This window comes from Mobula hypostoma, chromosome 13 (genome assembly GCF_963921235.1).
Source record: "Mobula hypostoma chromosome 13, sMobHyp1.1, whole genome shotgun sequence".
Lineage (NCBI taxonomy): Eukaryota > Metazoa > Chordata > Chondrichthyes > Myliobatiformes > Myliobatidae > Mobula > Mobula hypostoma.
The window spans coordinates 88,533,682-88,557,127 of NC_086109.1; the positions used below are offsets into that span (position 1 = coordinate 88,533,682).

The 23,446-nt window shown below is 45.9% G+C and overlaps 1 protein-coding gene across 4 annotated transcripts in view; it reads right to left on the reverse strand.

Annotated features, from left to right (window-relative positions):
- Nucleotides 1-22,001, reverse strand: part of LOC134355762 (membrane progestin receptor gamma-B-like) — a 131,821-nt gene extending 109,820 nt beyond the window's left edge. For 2 of the 4 annotated variants that reach the window (XM_063066139.1, XM_063066137.1), the window contains exon 1: nt 19,415-19,744. In XM_063066139.1, the coding sequence (XP_062922209.1) occupies nt 19,415-19,432 (18 nt within the window). In that variant the 5' untranslated portion in view covers nt 19,433-19,744. Of the gene's footprint in view, nt 1-14,547; nt 14,870-19,414; nt 19,745-21,981 lie in introns of those variants that run through there. The other 2 variants (XM_063066135.1, XM_063066136.1) reach the window with 2 other exon arrangements.
- Between the last annotated feature and the right edge of the window lie 1,445 nt (nt 22,002-23,446).

Consider the following 23,446-nt stretch of genomic DNA (forward strand, 5'->3'; position numbering starts at 1 on the left):
GCTTTAAAAGGCAAAGCGGAATTCAATTAGTATTTAAAGCCAGTTTAAATGGTTTCCTGTGTTGAAGAAAACACTTCCCCTGAGTTACAGGGAAAGGTTGAATAGGTTAGGTCTTTATTCCTTGGAGCATAGGAAAACCTAAACCTCCATTGAGGTTGGGTGAGACTAGAACAAGAAGTTAGAGATTAAAGGTGAAAAGGGAAATATTTAATGGGATCCTAAGGGGGAACTTCACTTAGAGGGTATAGCAAGTGTGGAAAGACCTGCCAGCAGAAGTGGCGGTTGTGGGTTTGATTGTAATATGTAGGAAAAGTTTGGATATGTACATTAAGTGGAGAGATTTGGAGGGCTGTGGTACAGGCGTGAATTGACAGGACTAGACAGAACAACAGTTTGGCACTGACAAGGTGGGCTGATATGCTGATGGCCTATTTCTGTGCTGTTGTAATCCATCATTACAAGAAGCAGACTGCTGAATTAGAGGCATAGAGCACGGAAACAGGCCCTTCGGCCCAACTGACCATGCTGACCAAGGTGCCCATCTAAGTCAGTCCCATTCGCTCACCTTTTCTGTCCATGTACCCGTCCAAATGTGTTGCAAAAAGAAGTGGCAGAGACACGTACAATTGCTCAAGTTTATGGGTAGGAAAGGTTGGGCACGTGGCCAAGTAGTTAAGGCGTTTGTCTAGTGATCTGAAGGTCGCTAATTCGAGCCTTAGCTGTGGCAGTGTGTTTGTGTCCTTGAGCAAGGCACTTAACCACACATTGCTCTAGTGTCTGTGCAAAGAGTGGCGCCCCAATCTACACCTTGTAAGGCATGAAAATGCCCGACGCAGGCATCTCAAGGTCTGAGTCGACGTTCCTCCTTTCCCCCCCTCCCAAAGGTTAGAGGGATGTGGGCCACATGCACTTAAATGGGACCAGCTCAGGATGGGCTCCTTGGCTGGCATGCATGATATAAAAATTTAGCCTTATTTGTCACACCTATATCAAGACATCGAAACATTTAGTGAAGTGCATTGTTTGGGTCAATGGCCAACACAGTCTGAGGACGTGCTGGGGGCAGCCAGCAACTGTCACTGTGCTCTGGCACCAAGGGAGCATGCCCACAACTCACTAACCCAACCCTATCCCGAACACCCTTGGAATGTGGGAGGAAACCAGAGCTTCCGGGGGAAACCCGATGCAGTTACGGGGAGAACATATAAAGCGGTGGGAGTTGAACCCCGACTGGTGATCACCGATGCTGTAAAGCACTATGCTGACCGCTTTACCGCGCTGGATGAGGCGTGCCGAAGAGCCCGCTTTCTTGCTGTGTAACACCGTGACTTCCCCTGACAATTATCTCTTACCCTGCCTTGCTCAATTAGCAGATCTCAGGTCAAAGGTTGGAATGAATATTTTTTCCTGGAATCAATGGAAAAGGCTCTCTCTGAAAAAGGATGAGGCCATGTTAATGTACATGTGTAGGAGCTGGACACAGACCAGATTCTGAGCAGTGTCAAGGTCAGAGAGAAATAAATCCAGGCAAAAATAATTAAATGCTCTGTAGTATTGTTGCTCAGCCATGGGAATAGCATCACTGGGATGCAAGCAATCAGGTTTGAGGTATGTTACAAAAGAAGTCCTGTCATTTCTGGATCCTTTGAGGATCAAGGTAAAAACCTACAGAATTAATCATAAACACAAGAGGCTCTGCAGATACTGGAAACTTTCAGCCCACACACAAAACGCTGAAAGAACTCAGCAGGTCGGGCAACATCAATGGAAGGGAATAAACAGGTTTATTGGGTTGACGCCCTCCTTCAGGACTGGAAAGGAAAGGGGTTAGGAGCCAGGGTTAAGGAGGTGAGGGGAGGGGAAGGTGTACAAGCCGGCAGGTGACAGGTGAAGCCAGGTGAGGGGGAGAATCAGTGGATGGGGGATAGAGACAAAGGGAGAAGCTGGGAGGTGATAGGTAAAAAAGGTAAAGGCTACCCTTTTTGGGGTATAGAAGGGGTGAAACAGCTTGAGCAACAGACATAAACTTCTGGGAGAACTCAGCAGATCAGGTAGTATCTATGGAGAGGAATAAAGCGCTGAAGTTCTGGGCCGACACCCTTTATCATCTACAAGATTTCCTATCCTAACCTGTGTTGAAATGGTGACTATTTCTGGACCATTTCAAGTTGTGGCTAAAACAGCCATGTCCCTTTAAACATGTTAATGAGAAAGCTAACCCTGATTGCAAGAACCTGATAAAATTTAGGGGAGGTGTGGTTTTCCATCAGGCACCTCAATAGGCCCCACCTTGCATCTGTCACCTCCGAGGATTGTGGTGGAGGAACTTGTGAGTTCCTGAGATTCCAAGAGTGAAGCCATTTGTAACTTAACTCCTGGTAGGGTCACCCATGGCAGTAAGGTTGCGGGGGGGGGAAGGGGGTATTCCGGACAAAGAATGAGCCAACCAAGTCCTCAGTGGTGGAGCTGGCAGAAGATGTTGACACATTACACTGGCAGTGAAGGCGGAGGAAGGCTGCAGTAGTGAAGGGTCTCCAGTCGTCTTGCATTCCATGTTTCTGAACCTTGACTCTGATCTGTCAAGCACAGTGTGGTGACTGACTGTACATCAGACTCCCCACGTTAAGCAAACTCACGCAAGGCACTCTACATTAAGGGAAAACCCCCCCTAGGAAAGGTGCTTCCAACCTTTTTATGCCATGGACCAATACCATTAAGTACGGGGTCTGGGGAACTCAGGGTGGGCACCCCTGCCTCAGGAGAACAACATACTTGATTCAATTGATCGCCGAACCACACTACATTATTAAAAAGAATGAAGATTACGCAGAGTTGAGATCGACACTGGAGCTTGGTGTTATTTTCTCCAGCGGTTACATCTGGCTCTTGTGTGCTGCGTCTCAGCTAGGCACCTTTCACCCTTGGCTCAGAAGCTTTTGGGTGCATGCCCTCTCAGGTTGACGCAGGCCGGCAATTTGGCGCAGACCCTGAGCATGCAGGATGGCTGGGACTCTAGACCAGGATATGCGAGTGCAACACTGAATGGGGAGAGAGAAGATCTCCTGAACACCAATATTTATCCCTCAATAAACAACATTAACATCAAAATAAAAACTGCTGGAAGAAACTCAGCAGCCCGGGCAACTCCCGTGGAATGCTGACGATGATGAGGGGAGTCCATAACTAGTGGGCAGAGATTTAGGGCGAGAGGGGAAAGATTCAACAAGAAGCTGAAGGGTTAAGTTTTCAGACAGAGGGTGCTGGATACAGGGAATGAGCTCCCTGAGGAAGTGGTTGAGACGAGTACAACAGCATCATTGGGATGGGCACATGGAAGGGCAGGGCGAAGAGGGTTATTGGCAGAATGCAGAAAAATAGGAATAGCTGGGTGGGCATCATGGGAGGCATGGACTAGATGGGCTGAAGGGTCTGGATGGCCTGAAGGGACTAGATGGGCTGAAGGGACTAGATGGACTGCAGGGTCTGGATGGGCTGAAGGGACTAGATGGGCTGAAGGGTCTGCATCCAGCTGTATTGCTCTATGACTATATTAAAAAATAAAGTTAAAGTTAATGTAGCTAGGCGCTTGATAGTGGAGACTCAAATCAGTCTGAATGCTCTCTGACTCAATTAAGAGGAGGATAGAGTTTACTTCTAATATTGCACATGTTACTAAATGCTTGTGTAACTGCTGAAAGTGATTTGCTCTCAGTAACCTGCTAATCATGGAACAATAAATATTTGCTCAAGACAGTAGCGCTTGGTGCGAACTCCCTGCACCAGCATCCCCTCCCTTCACTCTCAACAAAGGCTGGGAGTGTCTCTGGTACAGTCAGCAGATTTCGCTTGTCACTTATTGCATATAAAACAATTGGGTTCACGACTCACGACACCACTACAAGACAAACACGTGACGTGGAGTTTGTAGTTACTGTATAGGCGTGTATCCTTGGTTGTCTGGGAACAATGACACAAGTACTGTATTCTGTCTTGCTGTTGTTGCTTTTAGTTCTGCCAGACATCGTGAGCGTGCTATGTTGGTGCCTGAACGTGTGGTGACACTTGCGGGCTACCCCCAGTACATTCGTGATGCAGGTGATGCATTTCACTGCATGCTTCAATGTACACGAGACAAATAAAGCAAATCTTTATCTTAAACACGAGGAAGTCTGCAGATGCTGGAAATCCAGAACAACACACACAAAGTGCTGAAGCATTTCAGCAAAACTAAAACACAACCTGGTGGGCTGCAAGACCAGCCTTACCCAAGGCCGATACACCTGGCAGCACAACCAGGTGCTACGGCGTCTTGCAGCAGTGCTGGAAAATCGGCGGATGAGCGTCAATGCTCTCCCTCCCCCTTCATCCCGCTGGCCGCTAACAGCATTTGTCCGGGAAGGCGAGGGGCAAGCCAGACTCGATACATCGAGACCGGACACCGGGTGGCTAGGCGGGGCACGTGATTGGAAGATGGTGGCAGACTTAGGCCAGAGGCTCTGTTCCCCAACTGAAATCACGCTAACCAACCTCAGACCAGACCTTGTGCTATGGTCGGCCTCACTCCATCATGTTTACATCATCGCATCATCGAGCTTACAGTGCCCTGGGAGGATGCGGTGGAGGAGGCCTACGAGCGCAAGGAGCTGAGGCACACTGAGCTTGCAGTCGATGCGCGACAACGTGGCTGGAAAGCAAGGGTCCGACTGGTCGGAGTAGGCCGCAGAGGATTTGTAGCCACGTCAACATCAAGGCTACTCCGGGAATCGGGAGTGCGAGGGAAGACACACCGACAAGCAGTCAAAGACCTCTCCAGAGCTGCTGTAAAGGGTAGTCAGTGGCTCTGGATGAAGAGAAAGGATTCCACCTGGGCCCCCAAGTGAGTGAAAGGCATCTAGGGGGTGAGCCTGGGACGCCGGGATTCACTGCTGAAACCTCCGGAGGTGTCGTGGGCCTATCAGTGAAACACTGAGGAAAGAGGGCGCCCACTTGATAACCCAGAAGGTGCCATCACTCACTTGGCCATCCCACAGAGTCTAAGCAGCAAGTCTCAGGAGTGCAAGTAAGGGATATTAACACCTAGTCCTACATGGCATACCTGAAGGAACTCAGCAGATCAGGCAGCATCTATGGATACCAATAAAGAGTCAACGTTTCATGCCGGACTCTTCTTCAGTACTGAGAAAGAAGCGGGAAGATGCCGGAATAAAAGGGTGGGGGGAAGTGAAGGAGGCTAGCCGGAAATTAAATCACAAACAGGGGAAAATATACAGATGCTGGAAATCCAGAGCAACACACACAAGTTGCTGGAGGAACTCAGCAAATCAGGCAGCATCTGTGGAGAAGAGTAAACAGTCGACGTCTCGGTCGAGTCCTGAAGAAGGGTTTTCTATTTTCCATTGATGCTGCCTGACCTGCAGAGTTCTTCCAGCAATTTTTGAGTGTGTTAGCTGGAAGGTGATAGGTGGAGCCAAGTGGATTGGAAAGGTCAGGGGGTGGAAAAGAAAGAATCTGACATGAGAGAAGAGTGGGTAATAGGAGAAAGGGAAGGAGGAGGGGACCCAGGGGGAATAGTAGGTAGGTGTGAAGAGGTGAAAGGTCAGAGTGGGAAATAGAGCGGGGGGGGGGAGAGTTTTTACACTTGAAGGAGAAATTGATATTCATACCATCAAGTTGGAGGTTACCCACCCAGACAGAATATAAGAAACTTTATCTTTGTCTTTAGAATATTGAGCTGCTCCACTGGGCTGTGTCTCAGGGCTCTTCCAAATGACCTTTGCATGCAATCTCATTTTGCATCTTACCCCCACCTAACTTTTGCAATCCTCTTTTATGAATACTTGTTTACTTGTCTTTCATAAGGATTAATGGTTATTCGGGATGTAGTGCATTTACAGAATCAACAATGGTTTGATTTTTATTGATCACCTAATTAAATTCAAGGCTGGTTTCAGTGTCAACACTAGATACCAGATTACCAGTACAGATTCTTAGAAAGGGATGATGTTGATGCACTTCAGGGGGGTAGAGGGACTTAGCGGTGTATAAGCAATGAGCCTGCAGAAGGATTTGGACAGATTAAGAGAATGGGCAAAGAATTGGCAGATGGAACACAGTGTGGGAAGTGTATGGTCATGCACTTTGGTCAAAGGAATAAAAGCATAGACTATCTTTTTAACCGGGGATCAAATTCAGAAAATGGTGGTACAGAGCGACTTGGAAGCCCTAGTGCAGGATACTTTAATGTTCAACTTGCAGGTTGAGTTAATAGTAAGGAAAGCAAATGCAATGTTCACATTCATTTCATGAGGAATAGAAAATAAAATCAAGGACATAATGCTGAGGCTTTAAAAAGCATTGATCAGACCTCATTCGGAGTATTGTGGTAGACTTGGGATGTGCTGGCACTGGAGAGGCTTCTGAGGAGGTTCATAAGAATGATCCCCGGAATGAAAGGGTTAACTTACGAACAGCGTTTGTTGGCTCTGGGACTGTACTCGTTGGAGTTTAGAAGAACGAGGGGGTTGGGGGGGGGGGGGTGGATTTCATTGAAACCTACCGAATATTGAAAGACCTAGGTAGAGTTGATGTAGAAGGGATATTTCCAGGAGTGGAAGAGTTTCGGACTAGAAGGCACAGCCTCAGGACAGAAATGAGGAGGAAATGCTTTAGCCAGAGAGTGGTGAATCAGTGGAATTCATTGCCGCAGATATTTTTGTGGAGGCCAAGTCATTGAAAATACTTAAAGCAGAGGAAAAGCAATGTCATGACGGAATAGCGAAGCAGATTTGATTGGCTGATTGTACTAATTCTGCTCCTACCTCCCATGGTATTAAGGGGCAATTTTATTCCATTTTGAGAGAGAAGGAAAATGAATGGAAGGTGGGAAGATGACACCAAAGTTGAGGGTCACCTTAAATACAAAATTCAGTTCATATCACTGAGGCTTAATCCCTGTGGTTTAGATTCTTAAAACCAAAACACTTGTTCATGGTGAGCGTTTAACGAAGTGTCATAAACACCTCACACTGAGTGATTATAAACAAACGTTGACGCCAAGTCACCTACGGCGGTGTTATGATAACTGTTGGGATGCTGGGTCAAGGTGGGGGGCAGCTTTATTCAGCTGTTAAGGAGGTGGGAAAGCAGGTGAGAAAGAAAATGGGAATCAGAGCTTACCTTGTCTCACAAACTAGTACATGGAGTGGAGCATATGGAGGGTAATGTAGGTTGCACAGCAGGTATCTTTATGATTTGCAAGCTAAAGTCTTTAAATAATCATGTAAGAACTAAGCAGATACTGTGGATTCTGGTTTATTGAGCTATCGGTTAAATGGGGCAGCCGGTTATTTGGGACAACTCTTAAAAGAACAAACACAAATTGAAAAAAATGACAAGATTCCTTTTACTTATTTGGGACACTATGCCACTTAATTGGGGCAGGAGACTCGCTGAACAGGTTCTAACTGGCGTCAGTCGCACGTACCTGCGTGGCCGTTAGGCACTACACCGCACTTTGAGAAAACGGTTTTTAAATAGTGTCAGTTGCATGTGTTTGTCTTCAAAGAGCAGTGATCTTTTGTTGGAGAGAAATAAGCAGTAAGAGAATTTTGAACTGTTTTGCTCAGGATTGGAGATGCTAGAAACGACTGGGAGTGAAAATGAAACTATTTCCCGATCTCAACAAGTTTCGAACTATGAGGAATTTGAAGATACTGACAATCGTCTTGAATATTACCTTTGGTCCCCACTGGGCACTCAGCTCTCACCCATGACTTCAAGTAGTTGTTTGCATGTGACAGCAGCAACACTTCGATACACCGCTTCAACAGCTGGGCTAAACCAGGTGAGGGTAGCTGGCAGGTCTCATACTCCGGAAGGATAGAGACATGCCTGTCCTAGTATGTGAAGTCATCTCCGGCGGTCTGGGCAGATGAGATCTACGGTGAGATCCAATGGCCAGTAAGGTGGTTCTGCAACGCTCGGTGCAGAGTGAAGGGCATGAAAGGCATAGAAACAGTCGTGGTCATCCGCTACAACAAGGGAAGACCCGTGTTGTGACATCTACTCATTCCACTGAACTCAAACTTCCAAGATCGAAAGAATGGAATTGCCCCAGTGCAACAGCTTTTCCACTTTAAGTATTCTCCTGAAGAAAGAGTTTCCTGTCATCATTGGATATGCTCGGTGGGAGGAGAAGATGGCGGTGCGACACAGCTCTCAGCGGCCGCTCCAGTGGTGAAGTCTGTTATTTGTCAAGTACGGTGCCGTGCACAATCCTGATTTGATGGAGAAGGACGTGAGAGTACAGAGGAACATCTGGCGAATCTTCCGAAATGCCTTCTTCGCTGCTGCTGCTACTGTGTAGTCCAGAGTCTCCGGAGGAGAAGGCCCCGAGTCCTCGGCTTTGCTTGTTGCTTGACGGCTGGGGTGGGGTCGAAGCGTTTGGCAGAGGATGGTGCTTGGAGAAGTTGTGTCGGAGGGGCTGGTTGGAGGCTCGAAGTTTTCGGACAGGCTCAGAGTCCACTGTGGTCGGGTGCTTCCAATGGTGCTGCATTGGAAATATGGCAGCGCTTGGAGGTTCATGGCAGGGAGAGTTTCTCCCTTCTGCTGCCTGCGTGGGATGATGGGTCTATCGGGACTTTGAGACTTTGTTTTACCGTGTCCATGGTCTGCTCTTTATCAAATTATGGTATTGCTTTGCACTGTTGTAACTATGTGTTATAATTATGTGGTTTTGTCAGTTTTAGTCTTGGTTTGTCCTATGTTTTCTTGTGATATCATTCTGGAGGAGTGTTGTATCATTTTTATTGCATGCATTTCTAAATGACAATGAACAAGGACTGAGTGTCCTCATAATCTAATCTAATCTAATTTAATATGACAGACGACCACCAGTAGTATTGGTAGTGTTCTAATTTGCTCTGTATTTTAGTTAAATGCATAATTTTTTTATTCAGTTGAACAACAGTTTGTCGTTTTCATACATTTTTAGTTATTTTCATGAAACTTTGGCTAATTGGGGTAGCCGCTTATTGGGTCAAAATGTACTGGTCTGGGTCAAAATATACTGGTCCCAAGTGTTCCAATTGACCATAATCCACCATATTTGCATGAGCATAAGTCTGTATAGAAATGTAGGTTTAATATTCACTCAATACCAGTTATCAGTATTACCAAGATAATAAGAGGACACCAAATGTCACCAAAGACTCGAGCAAACTTCTACAAATGTACCGTGCAGAGCATTCTGACTGGTAGCATCTCCGTCTGGTATGGAGGATCCAATAATTGGGCTGTTGTAAATTTTTAATACATGGTACTTTTGGGAAGTAGCTTGGGACAATTTTGCCGTATTCAAATTGAAAAAATTAAAGTTAACCTCTACTTTCAGTAGCCACTTTACCAGACACCTCCTGTACCTAATAAAGTGGACTCTGTGTGTATGTTTGTGGTCTTAAGCTGCTGTAGCTCTTCCACTTCAAGGTCTGATGTGTTGTGCATTCAGAGATGCTCTTCTGCACGCCACTGTTGTAACATGTGGTTATTTGAGCTACTGTCACCTTCCTGTCAGCTTGAACCAGTCTGGCCATTCTCCTCTGACCTCCCTCATTAACAAAGTGTTTTCGCCCACAGAACTGTCGCCCACTGGGGGTTTATGATTCTTGCACCATTCTCTGTAAACTCTGGAGAATGTTGGGCGTGAAAATTCCAGAAGATCAGCAGATTCTGAGATACTCAAACCACCCTGCCTGGCACCAACAATCATTCCACAGCCAAAGTCACATAGATCATATTTTTCCCCATTGTAATGTTTGGCCTGAACAACAATGGAACCTCTTGACCATGTTTGCATGCCTTTATGTATTGGGTTGCTGCCACATGAATGGCTGATTATATATATTTGGATTAGCGAGCAGGGGTACAGATGTATCTAATAAAGTGGCCACTGAGCGTATCATGTTTTAGAAAGGACAGCATACTTCAATTAGTATTAACACCAGTTTAATTGGCTTCCTATGTTGAAGAAAACACTTCCCCTGAGTGAATAAAGTTGCCACTGAGAGTAAATGTCCAGGACTATTTGAATATTGAAACATTTACAGACTTTCTCATTCCTCCTCTACCTTCCCTTTCCCCTCTCCTTCCGAAGACTCCAGCCCTTTCAGTGGACAGTTTCCATGGCAACAACAGTTGTCCTATCAGTGGGCTTCTACGTGAGGGATTCCTGTCTGCGAATGAAAACCAGCTTTACAAGCAACTCCTGCCTTACCATTCGACCAGAGTTTGCATTAGACGCTAATGATAATGTTCAGCAGACAGGAATGCTTTCATCATGTTTTACTGACTTCAATTTAACCTACCCCTTTGTCACAGAACATTCCAGTGATATAGAATTCTATAAAAACCAAGAAGGGATGTAATTATTCACTAAGGTATTTGGCGGGTCAAAACTGGGAACAAATCCCACACACAAAGCAATCATCAACTTATTGAGATATTTAACTATTAACAGAAGAAATTTGAGTACTCCAAAGAGAGTTAAAAAGGCTGGCAAACCATACAGCTTAGTACGAATAATGGATTCATTCTCTTTAACATGAATCCAAGGAGGTAATTCAATGCTAATGGTGTTTATTGTCCTGGCCACCTCCCTCCTTCTTCCGATCACCATCCCTCTGTTCTTATCCCCAACAAACAGGTAACACACAAACCAATTATTCAAGTTCTAGTTCCAGCTCACTACTACTACTACGTCGACTCAGGCATAGGGGGCCTGTCAAGTTTAAGTTTCCAGTTCAAGTTTATTCTTATGCAACTATACACATGTATACCGACAAACAAAACAACATTCCTCTGGACCAAGGTGCACAACACAGTACATATACAGAACCCTGCAAAATTCTTAGGCACATATATATAGCTAGGGTGTCTAAGATTTTTGCACAGTACTGCAGTAATCTTATACCATAAAAAAACAAATGTCATGACAAATGTGAGTGATGATAAACCTGATTTTGATATAGGTCTCTACTGTGGACTGTGAGCAGGAAGGAGGCAGGGAGAAGGGAACCATGATAGGGAAAAGGGGAAGGGAGAGGGAAGGGAGGGGAAAGCACCAGAGAGATATTCACTGATGATCAATAAACCAATTGTTTGGAATCCATTGTCATTCCTGGTGTCTCAGGGATGAGTGTGAATTTACCTGGGCCACCCCCCACCCCCTGACACACCTTCTCTGCCACCTGTCCCACACCTCTCCTATGGCGCTTTGCCCTCACCATTCCCTACATGCCTTGCCCTTGCCAAATTTATAAGCTCCCTCTCTGTTCTATATGGACAAATACAGTACTGCGCAGAAGTCTTGGGCACCCTACCCACATATATGTGTGACTAGAACTTTTGCACAGTACTGTAACTCACATGCAACACACAATACAGACCACATTGCTGTCACATGGAGATAATTTTCCATGCACGGTGTTTCCAGGGTTCTAAAGGTTCTTCATGTCCCTCACCAGTTTCTACAGATAAACCAGAGACTGCATCCTACCCGGATGCACCACTATTGGCAATAGCAAATGTTCTGCTGAAAATCATAGGATTTTTGGCGTTAAAATGCCAAGGCAGAAACCTGCCCTTGTGTGCTTGATTCCTAGCATGACAGCCAGGCAATTTAAATTTGGGTAATTAAGTATCTCCAGCATACTAGTATGGAGATGCAAGAGAATTGCAGATGCTGGAAATCGGGAGCTACCCACAGAAAGTTGGAGGAACCCGACCGGAGGCGCCGTCTACGGAGGGAAATGTAGAGGGCTGTAAACTCAGCCAGCTCTATCTCGGACACCAGCCTCTCCACCACTGAGGGCGTCTTCAAAAGGTGAGGCCTTAAGGAGTTGCATCTATCATGAAAGACTCTCATCGTCCAGGACATGCCCTCTTCTCGTTGCTGCCATCAGAGAGGAGGTACAGGAGCCTGAAGACACACACTCAATGTTTTAGGAACAGCTTCTTCCCTTCCGCCATTAAGATTTCTGATTGCCCCATGAACATTACCTCACTATTCCTCTTTTGCTCTATTCGTTTGCTTTATTTTTGTTGTAACTTATAGTCATTTTTACGTCTTACGCTGTACTGCTGCTGCAAAAACAAATTTCACAACATCAATCAGTGATAATAAACCTGCTTCTGATTCCTCAATTTAAAAGCATTCTCTTGCACTTCACTAGAATGAATAGTACCTATCTTCCATAAACAGGAATACACGGTTCCAAAACATACCTCAGCCTGCAATTCGTACCTGCAGTATTTTACTCTTGACAAGAACGGATCCCAACATGAATTGAGGAATGATGAAGAGCATTGCATTATGGACTTCCCACCCACACAGGATCTCGGCTTGGTATTCCCTTCGAAAGATCATCTATCCCCCTTGGTGTGGCTCTCTTTTAGAAACTTTCCCTTTAAGCCTCAGCAGAGGGATTTGAAGCTGTAACTTCCAGACTTAACTGGGTCACATCTAGTCAGCTGTGCCAATCTTTAGAATTTGATCTTCGAGGTTTCTGTTAGTATCTTCTGGAGCATTTGGAAATCAAAGATCTTAGATCGTGGACTTCGGAGGGTGGCATGGTAGCATAGTTGTTGGTGCAGCAGATCACAGCACTGGCTTTAAGATTGGGGTTCATTTCCCACTGTTGTCTGTGAGGTGCCTGCAAACTCTCTCGGTTTCTTCCAGGTCTCCAGTTCCCTTCCACCTTCTAAACCGTTACGGGTTAGCGTTAGTGAACCGTGGACAAGCTCTGTTGGCGCTGGATGTATGATGAAACTTACAGGTTGTCCCCAGCACAATCCTTGCTGATCTGATTTGAAGGCAGATTATTATCTAAATAGAGTCAAGTTAGGAAAAGGAGAAGTACAACGAGATCTAGGTGTTCTTGTACATCAGTCACTGAAAGCAAGCGTGCAGGTACAGCAGGCTGTGAAGAAAGCTAATGGCATGCTGGCCTTCATAACAAGGGGAATTGAGTATAAGAGCAAAGAGGTCCTTCTGCAGTTGTACCGGGCCCTGGTGAGACCACACCTGGAGTACTGTGTGCAGTTTTGGTCTCCAAATTTGAGGAAGGACATTCTTGCTGTTGAGGGAGTGCAGCGTAGGTTCTCAAGGTTAATTCCCGGGATGGTGGGACTGTCATATGTCGAAAGATTGGAGCGGCTGGGCTTGTATACTCTGGAATTTAGAAGGCTGAGAGGGGATCTTATTGAAACATATAAGATTATTAAGGGATTGGACACGCTGCAGGCAGGAAGCATGTTCCCACTGATGGGTGAGTCCAGAACCAGAGGCCACAGTTTAAGAATAAGGGGTAGACCATTTAGAACGAAGTTGAGGAAAAACTTTTTCACACAGAGAGTGGTGGATGTATGGAATGCTCTGCCCCAGAAAGCTGTGGAGGCCAAGTCTCTGGATGCTTTCAAGAAAGAGATGGATAGAGCTCTTAAAGATAGCGGAATCAAAGGTTATGGGGATAAGGCAGGAACTGGATACTGATAGTGGATGGTCAGCCATGATCACAGTGAATGGCGGTGCTGGCTCGAAGGGCCAAATGGCCTACTCCTGCACCTATTGTCTGTTGTCTATTGTCTATTGACATATATCTCTGTATGTTTCAACATACATGGGACAAATAGGGCTTATCTTCTTCGATCTATTGCACTAATTCTTGCAATTAATTGGACACAATGAGAAACCTTTTTATGTGAAAGAAAGCAGGGAGTGGTTCAGTGTTGCACCTCACCCATTTACGCACAACCGCACAAGCAGTTCACTGCTGATTAACTGTACTTAACTGTATTCAAAGTCACTGAAGTTACAAAGTAACTCTGCAGGCAAAATTTCAGCTGAGGCAGATTTGGTGCAAGTGATTGCATGAAATCTAACATCTCATATTTTATTTATTTATTTAGAGCAAGGGGGTTATTCCCAACCTTTTTGATGCCATGCGCCAATGCTGTTAAGCAAAGGGTCCATAGACCACCGGCTGGGAAAGCCTGATCAAGAGTAACAAAGCATGAAACAGGCACTTGCAGCTGAACGAGCTGCACCACCCAGCAACCCACCTATTTAACCCTAGCCTAACCACAGGACAATTTACAATGAACAATTAACCTACTAACTGCTGTGTCTTTGGACTGTGGGAGGAAACCAAAGCACCCAGAGGACACCCACGCAGTCACGGGCGGAACGTACACACTTTGTTCCAGAGTACTCTGGAATTGAACTCCGACCCCTGTGCTGTAATAGTGTTTTGACTGACCACCAGGCTACCCTGGCACCCCCTTTTCTTTCTTCCAGCCTGGGCAGGGAGGGGGAGGAGGCGTTGGAGGGAAACCATTAAGGACTGAGCTAGGAGATACATGGAAGTAGAATTCTGCTAAAGAGGTAGGCTTGTTACTGTTGTGGAAGGGTTGGGTCAGCACAGATCTGTTTGGGACACAAACCTCCAGGCAAAGTGGCAGAGCTTATTAACTGAAATTTCAGTGTATACTCACAGAACTCCATATGACGGAGGGCGGAGCAAAGTCAAGATGGCGCTAAACGGCGACTCCTTCGCTTGCATCTTCTGAAACAACTCTATTTCTATCTTTGATATCTCTGTTTTTTCCTTTTCAAGTTACACACTGAAAGTGACCTGGAGTAACACACTGACTTCGGTTGTTTGTGTGAATGGGGCCCGCTCTCTAGGCCTCACGACCGGCCATTTTTCGATAGGCCAAGGACGTGGCCTGGAAGACTAGCGCGACTTCAGGGTGCCGGATTTTCGTCTCTCTAGCGATGGGCTGATTCAAGGCCGGTGCCCCTGACTGAGGCGTCCTGGGAGAACACAGAACATTGGGAGCTGCGAGTTAGCTGCTGGGTGTGTGTCCAGAGACCTGAGCTCTCGGTGCAGAGCTCGGAAAAAGCGACGCACCATAAATCAGCGAGTTGTTTGTTATGTTTTACCTCTCGCTGTGAAATGGGGACACCTCTTTTTCCCTTATTAGGGAGAGAAAGATCCTGTGTTATGTCCAATTACCAGGTGAACGAGTAGTCTTCGGGGTACTGCAAGTCTATGTCTTTGTTGCTGCTTTGCTGCACGCTTGAGTGCTCAGTGGAGGGCGCCGATGCTTTTTTGCTGGTGGAGAAGGGGGGTGGTCGTTGCCTTCTGTTGTTTGTGCGTAGGAGGGGGGAGCTGGGGGGAGGTTCTAACGTTTAACTGTCATTCATTCTTTGGAGCACTCCTCTGTTTGTAAAGAAAAAAGAATTTCTGGATGTATATTGTATACATTTCTCTGACATTTAATGCACCTATTGAACCTATTGAACTCTAGTCCTCCACTGCCAGGACATAGACTGGAGGTCCAGGACCTCTTATCAAAAGGAGAGGTTGAGCGAGTTAGGACTTTTTCTGAAGCAAACGATGATGAGAGGTGTACAAGTTTAAGGGGACTCTCCAAGTGGATCACAACCTTGTCGTAGGGTTTGGAGGTTTCTGTACCTCAATGACCCAGAGAGCGATTCTGGCTAGAGTCGGGGCTTTATGCTTTGGCTCTTGGAAGGGTCACCCATGCCAAACAGGTCAAAGGGTAGAGGTCAGACTAAGAGTAGTCCACCGGTCCTCCAAGTTCAGGGATTCAGCTCAGGGCTAACAACACTGACTGGTAAAACAAAACTGTTACGGAAGCAGCAACAAAGAGTCCTTCTACATTGAGGGTAACAGTATTCCTGAATCTCTGCCCGGGACTTGCATGACTGACAGTAGTGAAGACCGCGAGGAAGCTACTGACACAATGAAGGAAGTCCTGAACACCGCCAGAGATGGAGGACCTTCATTGCCGCCCTTGATGCCAGCAGCGTAACAAACAGTGAATAAGTATAGAGTGGACAGCCAGCACCTTTACCCCAGAATGACAAGGGCCAAGATCAGAGGACAGCAGTTTACGGTGAGTGGAGAAGTGTTTAAAAGACATGGCAGAAGCATATTTTTTTTTAATTTATACACCAAGCGGGTGGGTGTCTGGAGCATTGGGGGTTGTGGTAGGAGCTCATACAACAAGGACACTTAAGAGACTCTTAGATGGGTACGTACATGTACGGTAAGAAAAATGGAGGATTATGGCCTGCGTGGGAGGGAAGTCATGGATTGATTGTAGAGAAGGTGTACATAGAACAGCCAAAGGGACCCTACTGTGATTTACTCTTCTATGTTCCATGTTCTATGTTCTATTCTACCTTGGTGGTCTCCAACCCTCATTGATTTCTCTAACCTGGTAACTGTCCCCCTCCATCTTCCATTTCCTTAATCCCCCACTCCATCACCCCATCCCTTTCTCCTCTCCTGCCCTCTCGATCTGCCCATCACTCACCACTCCTCCTACCTGCTCTCCTCCCCACCTCCTTCCTTTTTATGCCACAGACCACTGCCATTTTCCCTCAGATTCCATCTTCCTCTGCCCTTTGGCAAGTCCACCTATCATCTCTTGACATCATTCCCACACTCCCCATCCCTCACCTGTCTATCAACCTCCCTCACCTGGATCCACCTATCACCTGCCAGATCTTGTCCATCACTTCCCCACACCCTTTTATTCTAGATTTTCCCTTTCTTTCTTTCCAGCATTGATGAAGGGTCTTGACCTAAAACATCATCAGTTCATTTCGCTCTATAGAAGCTGCCTGACCTGCTGAAATCCTTCAGCGTTTTGTAGCATGGGTGGAGTTAAGTCTGAAACACTATTACAGTGCATTCTGCAGAAGGATGATAGTTATCTCTTGGCTGGCCTGTTTAATCACTTTGAGTCCAAAAATTATTCTGAGCTGGGACAAGATCCAAACCAAGAGATGTCAGGTGTGGTGCAGTGGATAAGACTCTCACTTGAGTAGGTGGGTGGGGGCTGGGAGGAGCTGGTTTCCCATCCAATTATTTCAGCACAAAACCCAGGCAAACACCCAGGCATGTGACCAAGGGAGGTGTTGTCTTTCGAATGAGATGCTAAATTAAGACCCTGTCAGGTGGATGCAGCAAGTGCCACAGGGACTTCATCAGAGAAGAGCAGGTGAATTCTCTCGGGCCGATACCTGTCCCTTGAGAAACACCACAAACAGCAAAATTTCTAGTCATGAACTCAGTGCTGGCTGTGGGAGCTTTCTATATTCAAACTGCAGGACCAAATTTGGTGTGTCACCAAAGACAGCAAATGTCTACAGATGTACAGTGGAGACCATTCCTGACTGGATGTATCACGGCCAAGTATGGCGACTCCAATGCACAAGATTGTAAACAGAGTCTGCAGAGGATAGGCACGAGCCTCCCGACTATCGAGCACATCTTCAAGACGCAATGTCTCAAGAAGGCAGCATCCACCATTAAAGACCCTCACCATCCAGATTATGCCCTCTTCTTTTTGTTACCATCAAAGGAGAGGTTTAAGAGCCTGAAAACTCAATATTTTGAGAGGAGCTTATTCCCCTAGATATCTGAATGGTCCATGAACCCATGAACACCACCTCACTATTCCTCTTTTTCTCTATCTATTTAACTACCTATTTATCCACGTATTTATTTATTGTAACTTATCATCATTTTTACATCTTACACTTCACTGCTACCACAAGACAACAAATTTCATGACATACAGTACTGTGCAAAAATCTGAGGCGCATATATATAGCTAGGGTGCCTAAAACTTTTGCACAGTACTGCATTCGTCAGCTTGGAGCGGAGAGTGAGTTTATAAATCTGGCGGGAGCAAGGGATGTCGGGAACAGCAAGAGTGGAGCATTGTGGGAGGAGTGTGGGTCAGGGGGCAGATAAGGAGTGCCAGGGGCAGGGAGGTGGCGTGGGTGCAGACACACCCAGCCCTGAGACACCAGGCAAGGTCATTTGGTTCCAAACAATCGGTTGATTGATCATTAAAGAATGTCTCTCTGGTGCTTCCTGCTCCCTCCCCTCTCCCTGACCATGAATCCTCTTTCCCTGCTCTCTTCTCACACTCAGCCCACAAAAGAGACCCAGATCAGAATCAGGTTTATCATCGTATTATATATATATACGTATGTGCCTTGGACTTTTGCATGGAGCTATACTGTATGTCAGTAATAATAAACCTCATTCCATTTCAACAAGCTTCAGTATTGTTGGAAAAACATCTGAAGCTGCTTCAGAAGACTAAAGGTATCAAAACAGATTTGGTGAGTTGGCCAAAAGTGCAGACAAAGAGAGAGGTCTCTTTGTAGTGAAGGAAGATGAAAAGTGAGCCGAGAAGAAGCAGGGCCTTTTCCCAGGGTGCTAATGGCTAAAATGAGAGGGTATAATCTTAAGGAGATTGGGGGAAAGTATAGAGGGATATTAGAGGTGCTTATTTTAAACACAGAGAGGGATGTGTGCGTGGAACACACTGCCAGGGGTAATGGTACAGGCTGATAGGGACATTTAAGAGACTCTTCGATAGGCACATATGAATGAAGGAAAAATGGAGGGCTATGTGGGAGGGGAGGGTTAGATTAATCTTGGAGTAGGTTTAAGGGTTGGCACAATATCATGGGCTGAAAGGCCTATACTGTGCTGCGCTCTTCAATGATAGTGACATTGAAAGTTTTGGGGAGTTCTCTCAGAGTTTAGGGCCTTGGCTGCTGTAAGCAGAGTCACCAGTTGTGGAGCTTTTACATCAGGGGAGGAGGATGAGAGGAGTGTAGGAGTGAAATTGAAGGCAGAGGCAGAGAGAAGGGCTGGAATCAACGAGGGGAAGGGGGAAGAATAACAGGAGAACCAGAGTAGAAACAGAGAGGAGTGCATCTGGTCGAGAGAGGGCTGGTGTTTGAGGAGAACAAGGGTGGGACTGAAGCGGGAGGGGGCAGAATTGGAGTGTGGTGGGATGGAATTGAAGGAGAACAGGCGATAGAATTGAAAGAGGGCAGGAGTGGAATTGCTGATCTGACACTCTGAAGGGTTCTGCCCCTCAAGGAGATTACAGAGAAGATGAGTAATAGCAATTTGGATCGAAAGGCTTCTTGTTATGTGTTAAAAAGCTGTGGACAGACTGAGGGTGAAAAGGGTGCTACAGAATCACAGATCTGTCTTTCCAAGAAGCCTGTGCACCTCGAAGGGTGACTTTATCCTCTCAGTAAACCCACAGCCACTGACAGACACTGTCTTAACACAGACCTGAGAACAGAAATCGTTTTTTTACCAGCAACCTCCGAGACTACTAACATAAAGCGTTAAAGACACAAGGAAGTGCATGGCTGGAGCTAACAGAAGGAATGCCAGTCCATCTCCTACAGCTGTGCAGACGCGCAGAGCAACAAGTTAGTTTCACAGAGGGCACAACTGATACTCTTGCTCACACACCATGAATTCTAAGAATGACAGTGACTTACCTGCTCGTCCACTTTCATGCCAATCGAATTATCTGTCGGCTCCAAGCTAATTCTACCTGTAGTAATTCTGAAGTAGTGTGTGCACGTGCTGTGCGTGTGCGCGTGTGTGTGTGTGTGTGTGTGTGTGTGTGTGTGTGTGTGTGCGCGTGTGTGTCTGTGTGTGTCTGTGTGTGTGTGTGTGTGTGTCTGTGTGTGGTGTGTGTGGTGTGTGTGTGTATGACACACACTGTTGTACTGCTTTACTTCCTGATCTGCCCTTGCATTTCTAACTGCTCCTGCAGTCTAGGAAGAGGAGGGAGCCAAAGAGAAAACAGGTGGAGGAGGTTTGTAAGACGGCTGACAGGAAAAGAGGCAGTTTGTCCATTCCACACAAATAAATGCAGAACAGTAAGAAGTTAATAATTAAAACATTTCCTGCACTAAATCAAATGTTGAAATCCCAATCAGTAATAGACTGTGGGCGGGTCCGTGTTTTATCTTACAATCTGAGAAAAAGTGGGTGGCAGAAATTGCATATAAATTATTCCAAAAATATGTTATAATCTAAATGGCCCTTATACTGTATTTCACATCAAGAGATTTGGAGACCCTGCTAGGACATGCTCCCCCAGATGGTGGCCTCTGCTGGGACAAACTCCCACAGAGAGTGGCCTGAGATGGGACAACCCCCCCACAGATACAGTCTTGTGCAAAAGTCTTAGGCACATGTATATAGCTAGGGTGCCTCTAAGACTTTTGCCCAGTTCTGTATTTGTCAATGTGGAGTGGAGAGAAAGTTTGTAAATCTGATGGGAGCAAAAGATACTGGGAATGATGAGGGTTGAGCTCTGCGGGAGGGGTGTGGGACAGGAGGCAGAGAAGGAATGCCAGGGGTGGGGGTTGGCACGGGCATAGACACACCCAACCCTGAGAGAGCAGGCATGGTCAGTTGATCCCAGACAATTGGTTTATTAATCATTACAGAATGTCTCTCCGATGCTTCCTGCTTCCTCCCCACTCCTTTCCCCTTTTCCCAACCATGACTCCCCTCTCCCTGTCCCCTTCCCACTCTCAGTCCCCAGTGGAGACCCATATCAGAATCAGGTTCATCATCACTCACACATCTCATGACTTTTTTTCGTGGCAGCAGTACCGTGCAATACATAAAACTACCACAGTAATGTGCAAAAGTCAAAACTTTTTAAACGTCAAAACTCCTTAGCTGTATATATATATATGTCGCTAAGAATTTTAAACAGTACTGTAGTGGCCCCTGCTGGGACACACACCCACAGATATTGGCCCTGCAGGGGCACACTCCCAGAGATGGAGGTCCCTGCTGTGGCACAGTTCTACGTCTGGGACTCTCTCTTGGTGCACTACTCCAGGGGAAGGAGCCCCTATTCCTCCCTGGCCTATGTGCCCCAGTGCATCTAGAATGGACTTCAGCCAGATTTACTTATTCTTAATAATTGTGCCGTGAATTACTGAAGGTTCCACAACATGTTCTCTTCTGGATGCAATGCCTAATGAATCACTGAGCTGTTAGATGTAGCAACTATTTCAGTACCCCAGGACTCCAGAGGAGAGAAGAGCCATTGAATCAGTGGATCTTGCAGAGATGAGGACTAGCCTCAGCTTTGGTGTGTGAATCCTCCCGCAGCCGAATAGTTTGACGGACCCCACTTTCTGGGCTCACTAGTTCTAATGGTGCATAAGAGGACACACAAACATCTTGGGGCCATTTTCTGTGCAGGAAATATCACAAGGCAGAAGCAGAGAAGTTAGGTAGGGAGTCCAGCTTTCTTAGGGTAATTAAAGGGTTAACGTTCTCTCTGTCTGCAAGAGCCCGTGATCTCTCAATATTGCGAAGTCATGCAGGCAAATGATGCAACCAAAGCTCATGCAAGTGTTATGTGTTTGAACATTCTCTCCAAACGTCTCAAGAAACCAACTGCAATCTTCATATAAAATTAACCTTTATAATTATACAGTTAACACACCTTGCTGAATCATTTATATCTCCCTGGTACACTTTCTCTGACAGCTGTAATCTTCAACCTTCAAGCCTTCGGGTGCTGCCTTTCTCCTCCCGACTTTTACTGAACACATGCTATGCGCAATCTCATGCAAGTGACAAAATACTTCTTCCTCGGATTAACTCCACCACAATTCCAAGTTCCGATGCAGTAACGGTGATTTGTAGATCAATAAGAATATTCCCAGATCACCTCTGCACTACTTGTATGAGTTTCAGCAAGCTTCACATCAAAGTAAGGGATTGGCTGTCTCTGACTCACAATTTCACTTCTGAAATTTTACCAAGAATTATTTGAGAAGTGTAACTCAAAGAGTCCTCACTGGCTTTTCTCGTTATTTTAGATCCTTCAGCTGATTCCCCCCTCTCCACTGCATTTAAATAAAGGCTCCAAATAGCTGGCTAACTCGTGAATCTCTTGTGTTTGTGTTATCTGGCTAAACATTCTTTTTCCGCTCTCCGTAAGCTAAAAGATAGAAGAATTCTGATACAAAGCAACTAGAAACACTCAGCAGACTTGACAGCATCTGTGGAGAGTGAAACAGTTTACCTCATGAGAGAGAAACTCATAATGCTGGAGGAGCTCAACAGGTCAGGCAGCAACTGGGGAGAAAAATAAACAGTCACATTCCAAAGTCAAAATAAATTTAGTAGCAAAGTACACATTTGTCACCTTGAGATTTTTTTTTTGTGCAGGCATTTACAGGAAAATAAAGAAATATAATAGAATTTATGAAGAACTATACCTAGTATTGTGTAAAAGTCGCAGGTACATATATATGTATACAGCTAGTACGTCTAAGATTTTTGCACTGCATTTGTCAACATGGAACAGAGAGTGAGTTTGTAAATCTGGCAGGAGCAAAGGATGTTAGGATTGGTGAGGGTGGAGCGCCATGGGAGGAGTGTGGGACAGGTGGCAGAGAGGGAGTGCCAGGAACAGGGAGTGGAGTGGGTGCAGACACACCCAGCCCTGAGACACCAGGTAAGGTCATCTGATTCCAAACAATTGCCTTATTGATCATTACAGAATGTCCCTCGGGTGCTTCCCCCTCCCTCCCCTCTCCCTTCCCCTTTTCCCAGCCATGATTCCCTTCTCCCTGTCCCCTTCCTACTCTCAGTCCACAATAGAGGCCCAGATCAGAATCAGGCTTATCATCACTCACGTTTTTCATGAAATCTGCTTTTTTTTGTGGTAGTAGTACAGTGTAATACATAAAATTACTACAGTCACCCGAGCTGTATTTATGTCTAAGTCTTCTTGTTCATTCAGATACAGTGCAGAATTGGATTTTCTGTCCCTTTGTGCTGCAGTGCCCTGCAATCCACTGATTTAACCCTCGCCTAATCATGGGAAAATGTACAATGACCAATTAACCTTCCAACTGGTAGTTCTTTGGACTGTGGGAGGAAACCGGGTCATCCGGAGCAAACTCACACGGTCACGGGGAGAGAGTACAAACCCCTTACAGACAGCAGTGGGAATTGAACCCGGGTGGCCTGTACTGTAAAGCATTGTGCTGACCTCTGTGCTACCGTCCCACCTTTGCACAGAACTGCAGGTAAATATAGACAGGCAAACAGCTGATGAGCAAAAGAAGATAAATTGTAAAACATAATAAAAATTTCCGGCTGTGACCTGAAATATTAACTGTTTCTTTTTTGGACATTTCTTTCTTGGAATTCCTCTTCAGATTTACAGAAGCTATTGGGTTTGTGATTTCTGCCACCCATACCTTTATACATATTAGGTCCTGTACTACCATTAGGCTCAGGTCCTGCTGAACCGCACGCTGAGCCTCTCAGTAAGAACACGAGAAACTGCAGGAGCCAGAATCTGGAGTGGAAAAACAAACTGATGGAGGCTCCACAGTAGCGTAATGGTTAGCACAATGCTATTATAGCTGGGGTGGGGGGGGGTGTCTGAATTCAGAGTTCAGTCCCAATGTCACTTCTAAGGAGTCTTTGCGGAGTGCGTGGGTTTCCTCCGGCTGCTCTGTTTTTCTCCTATGGTC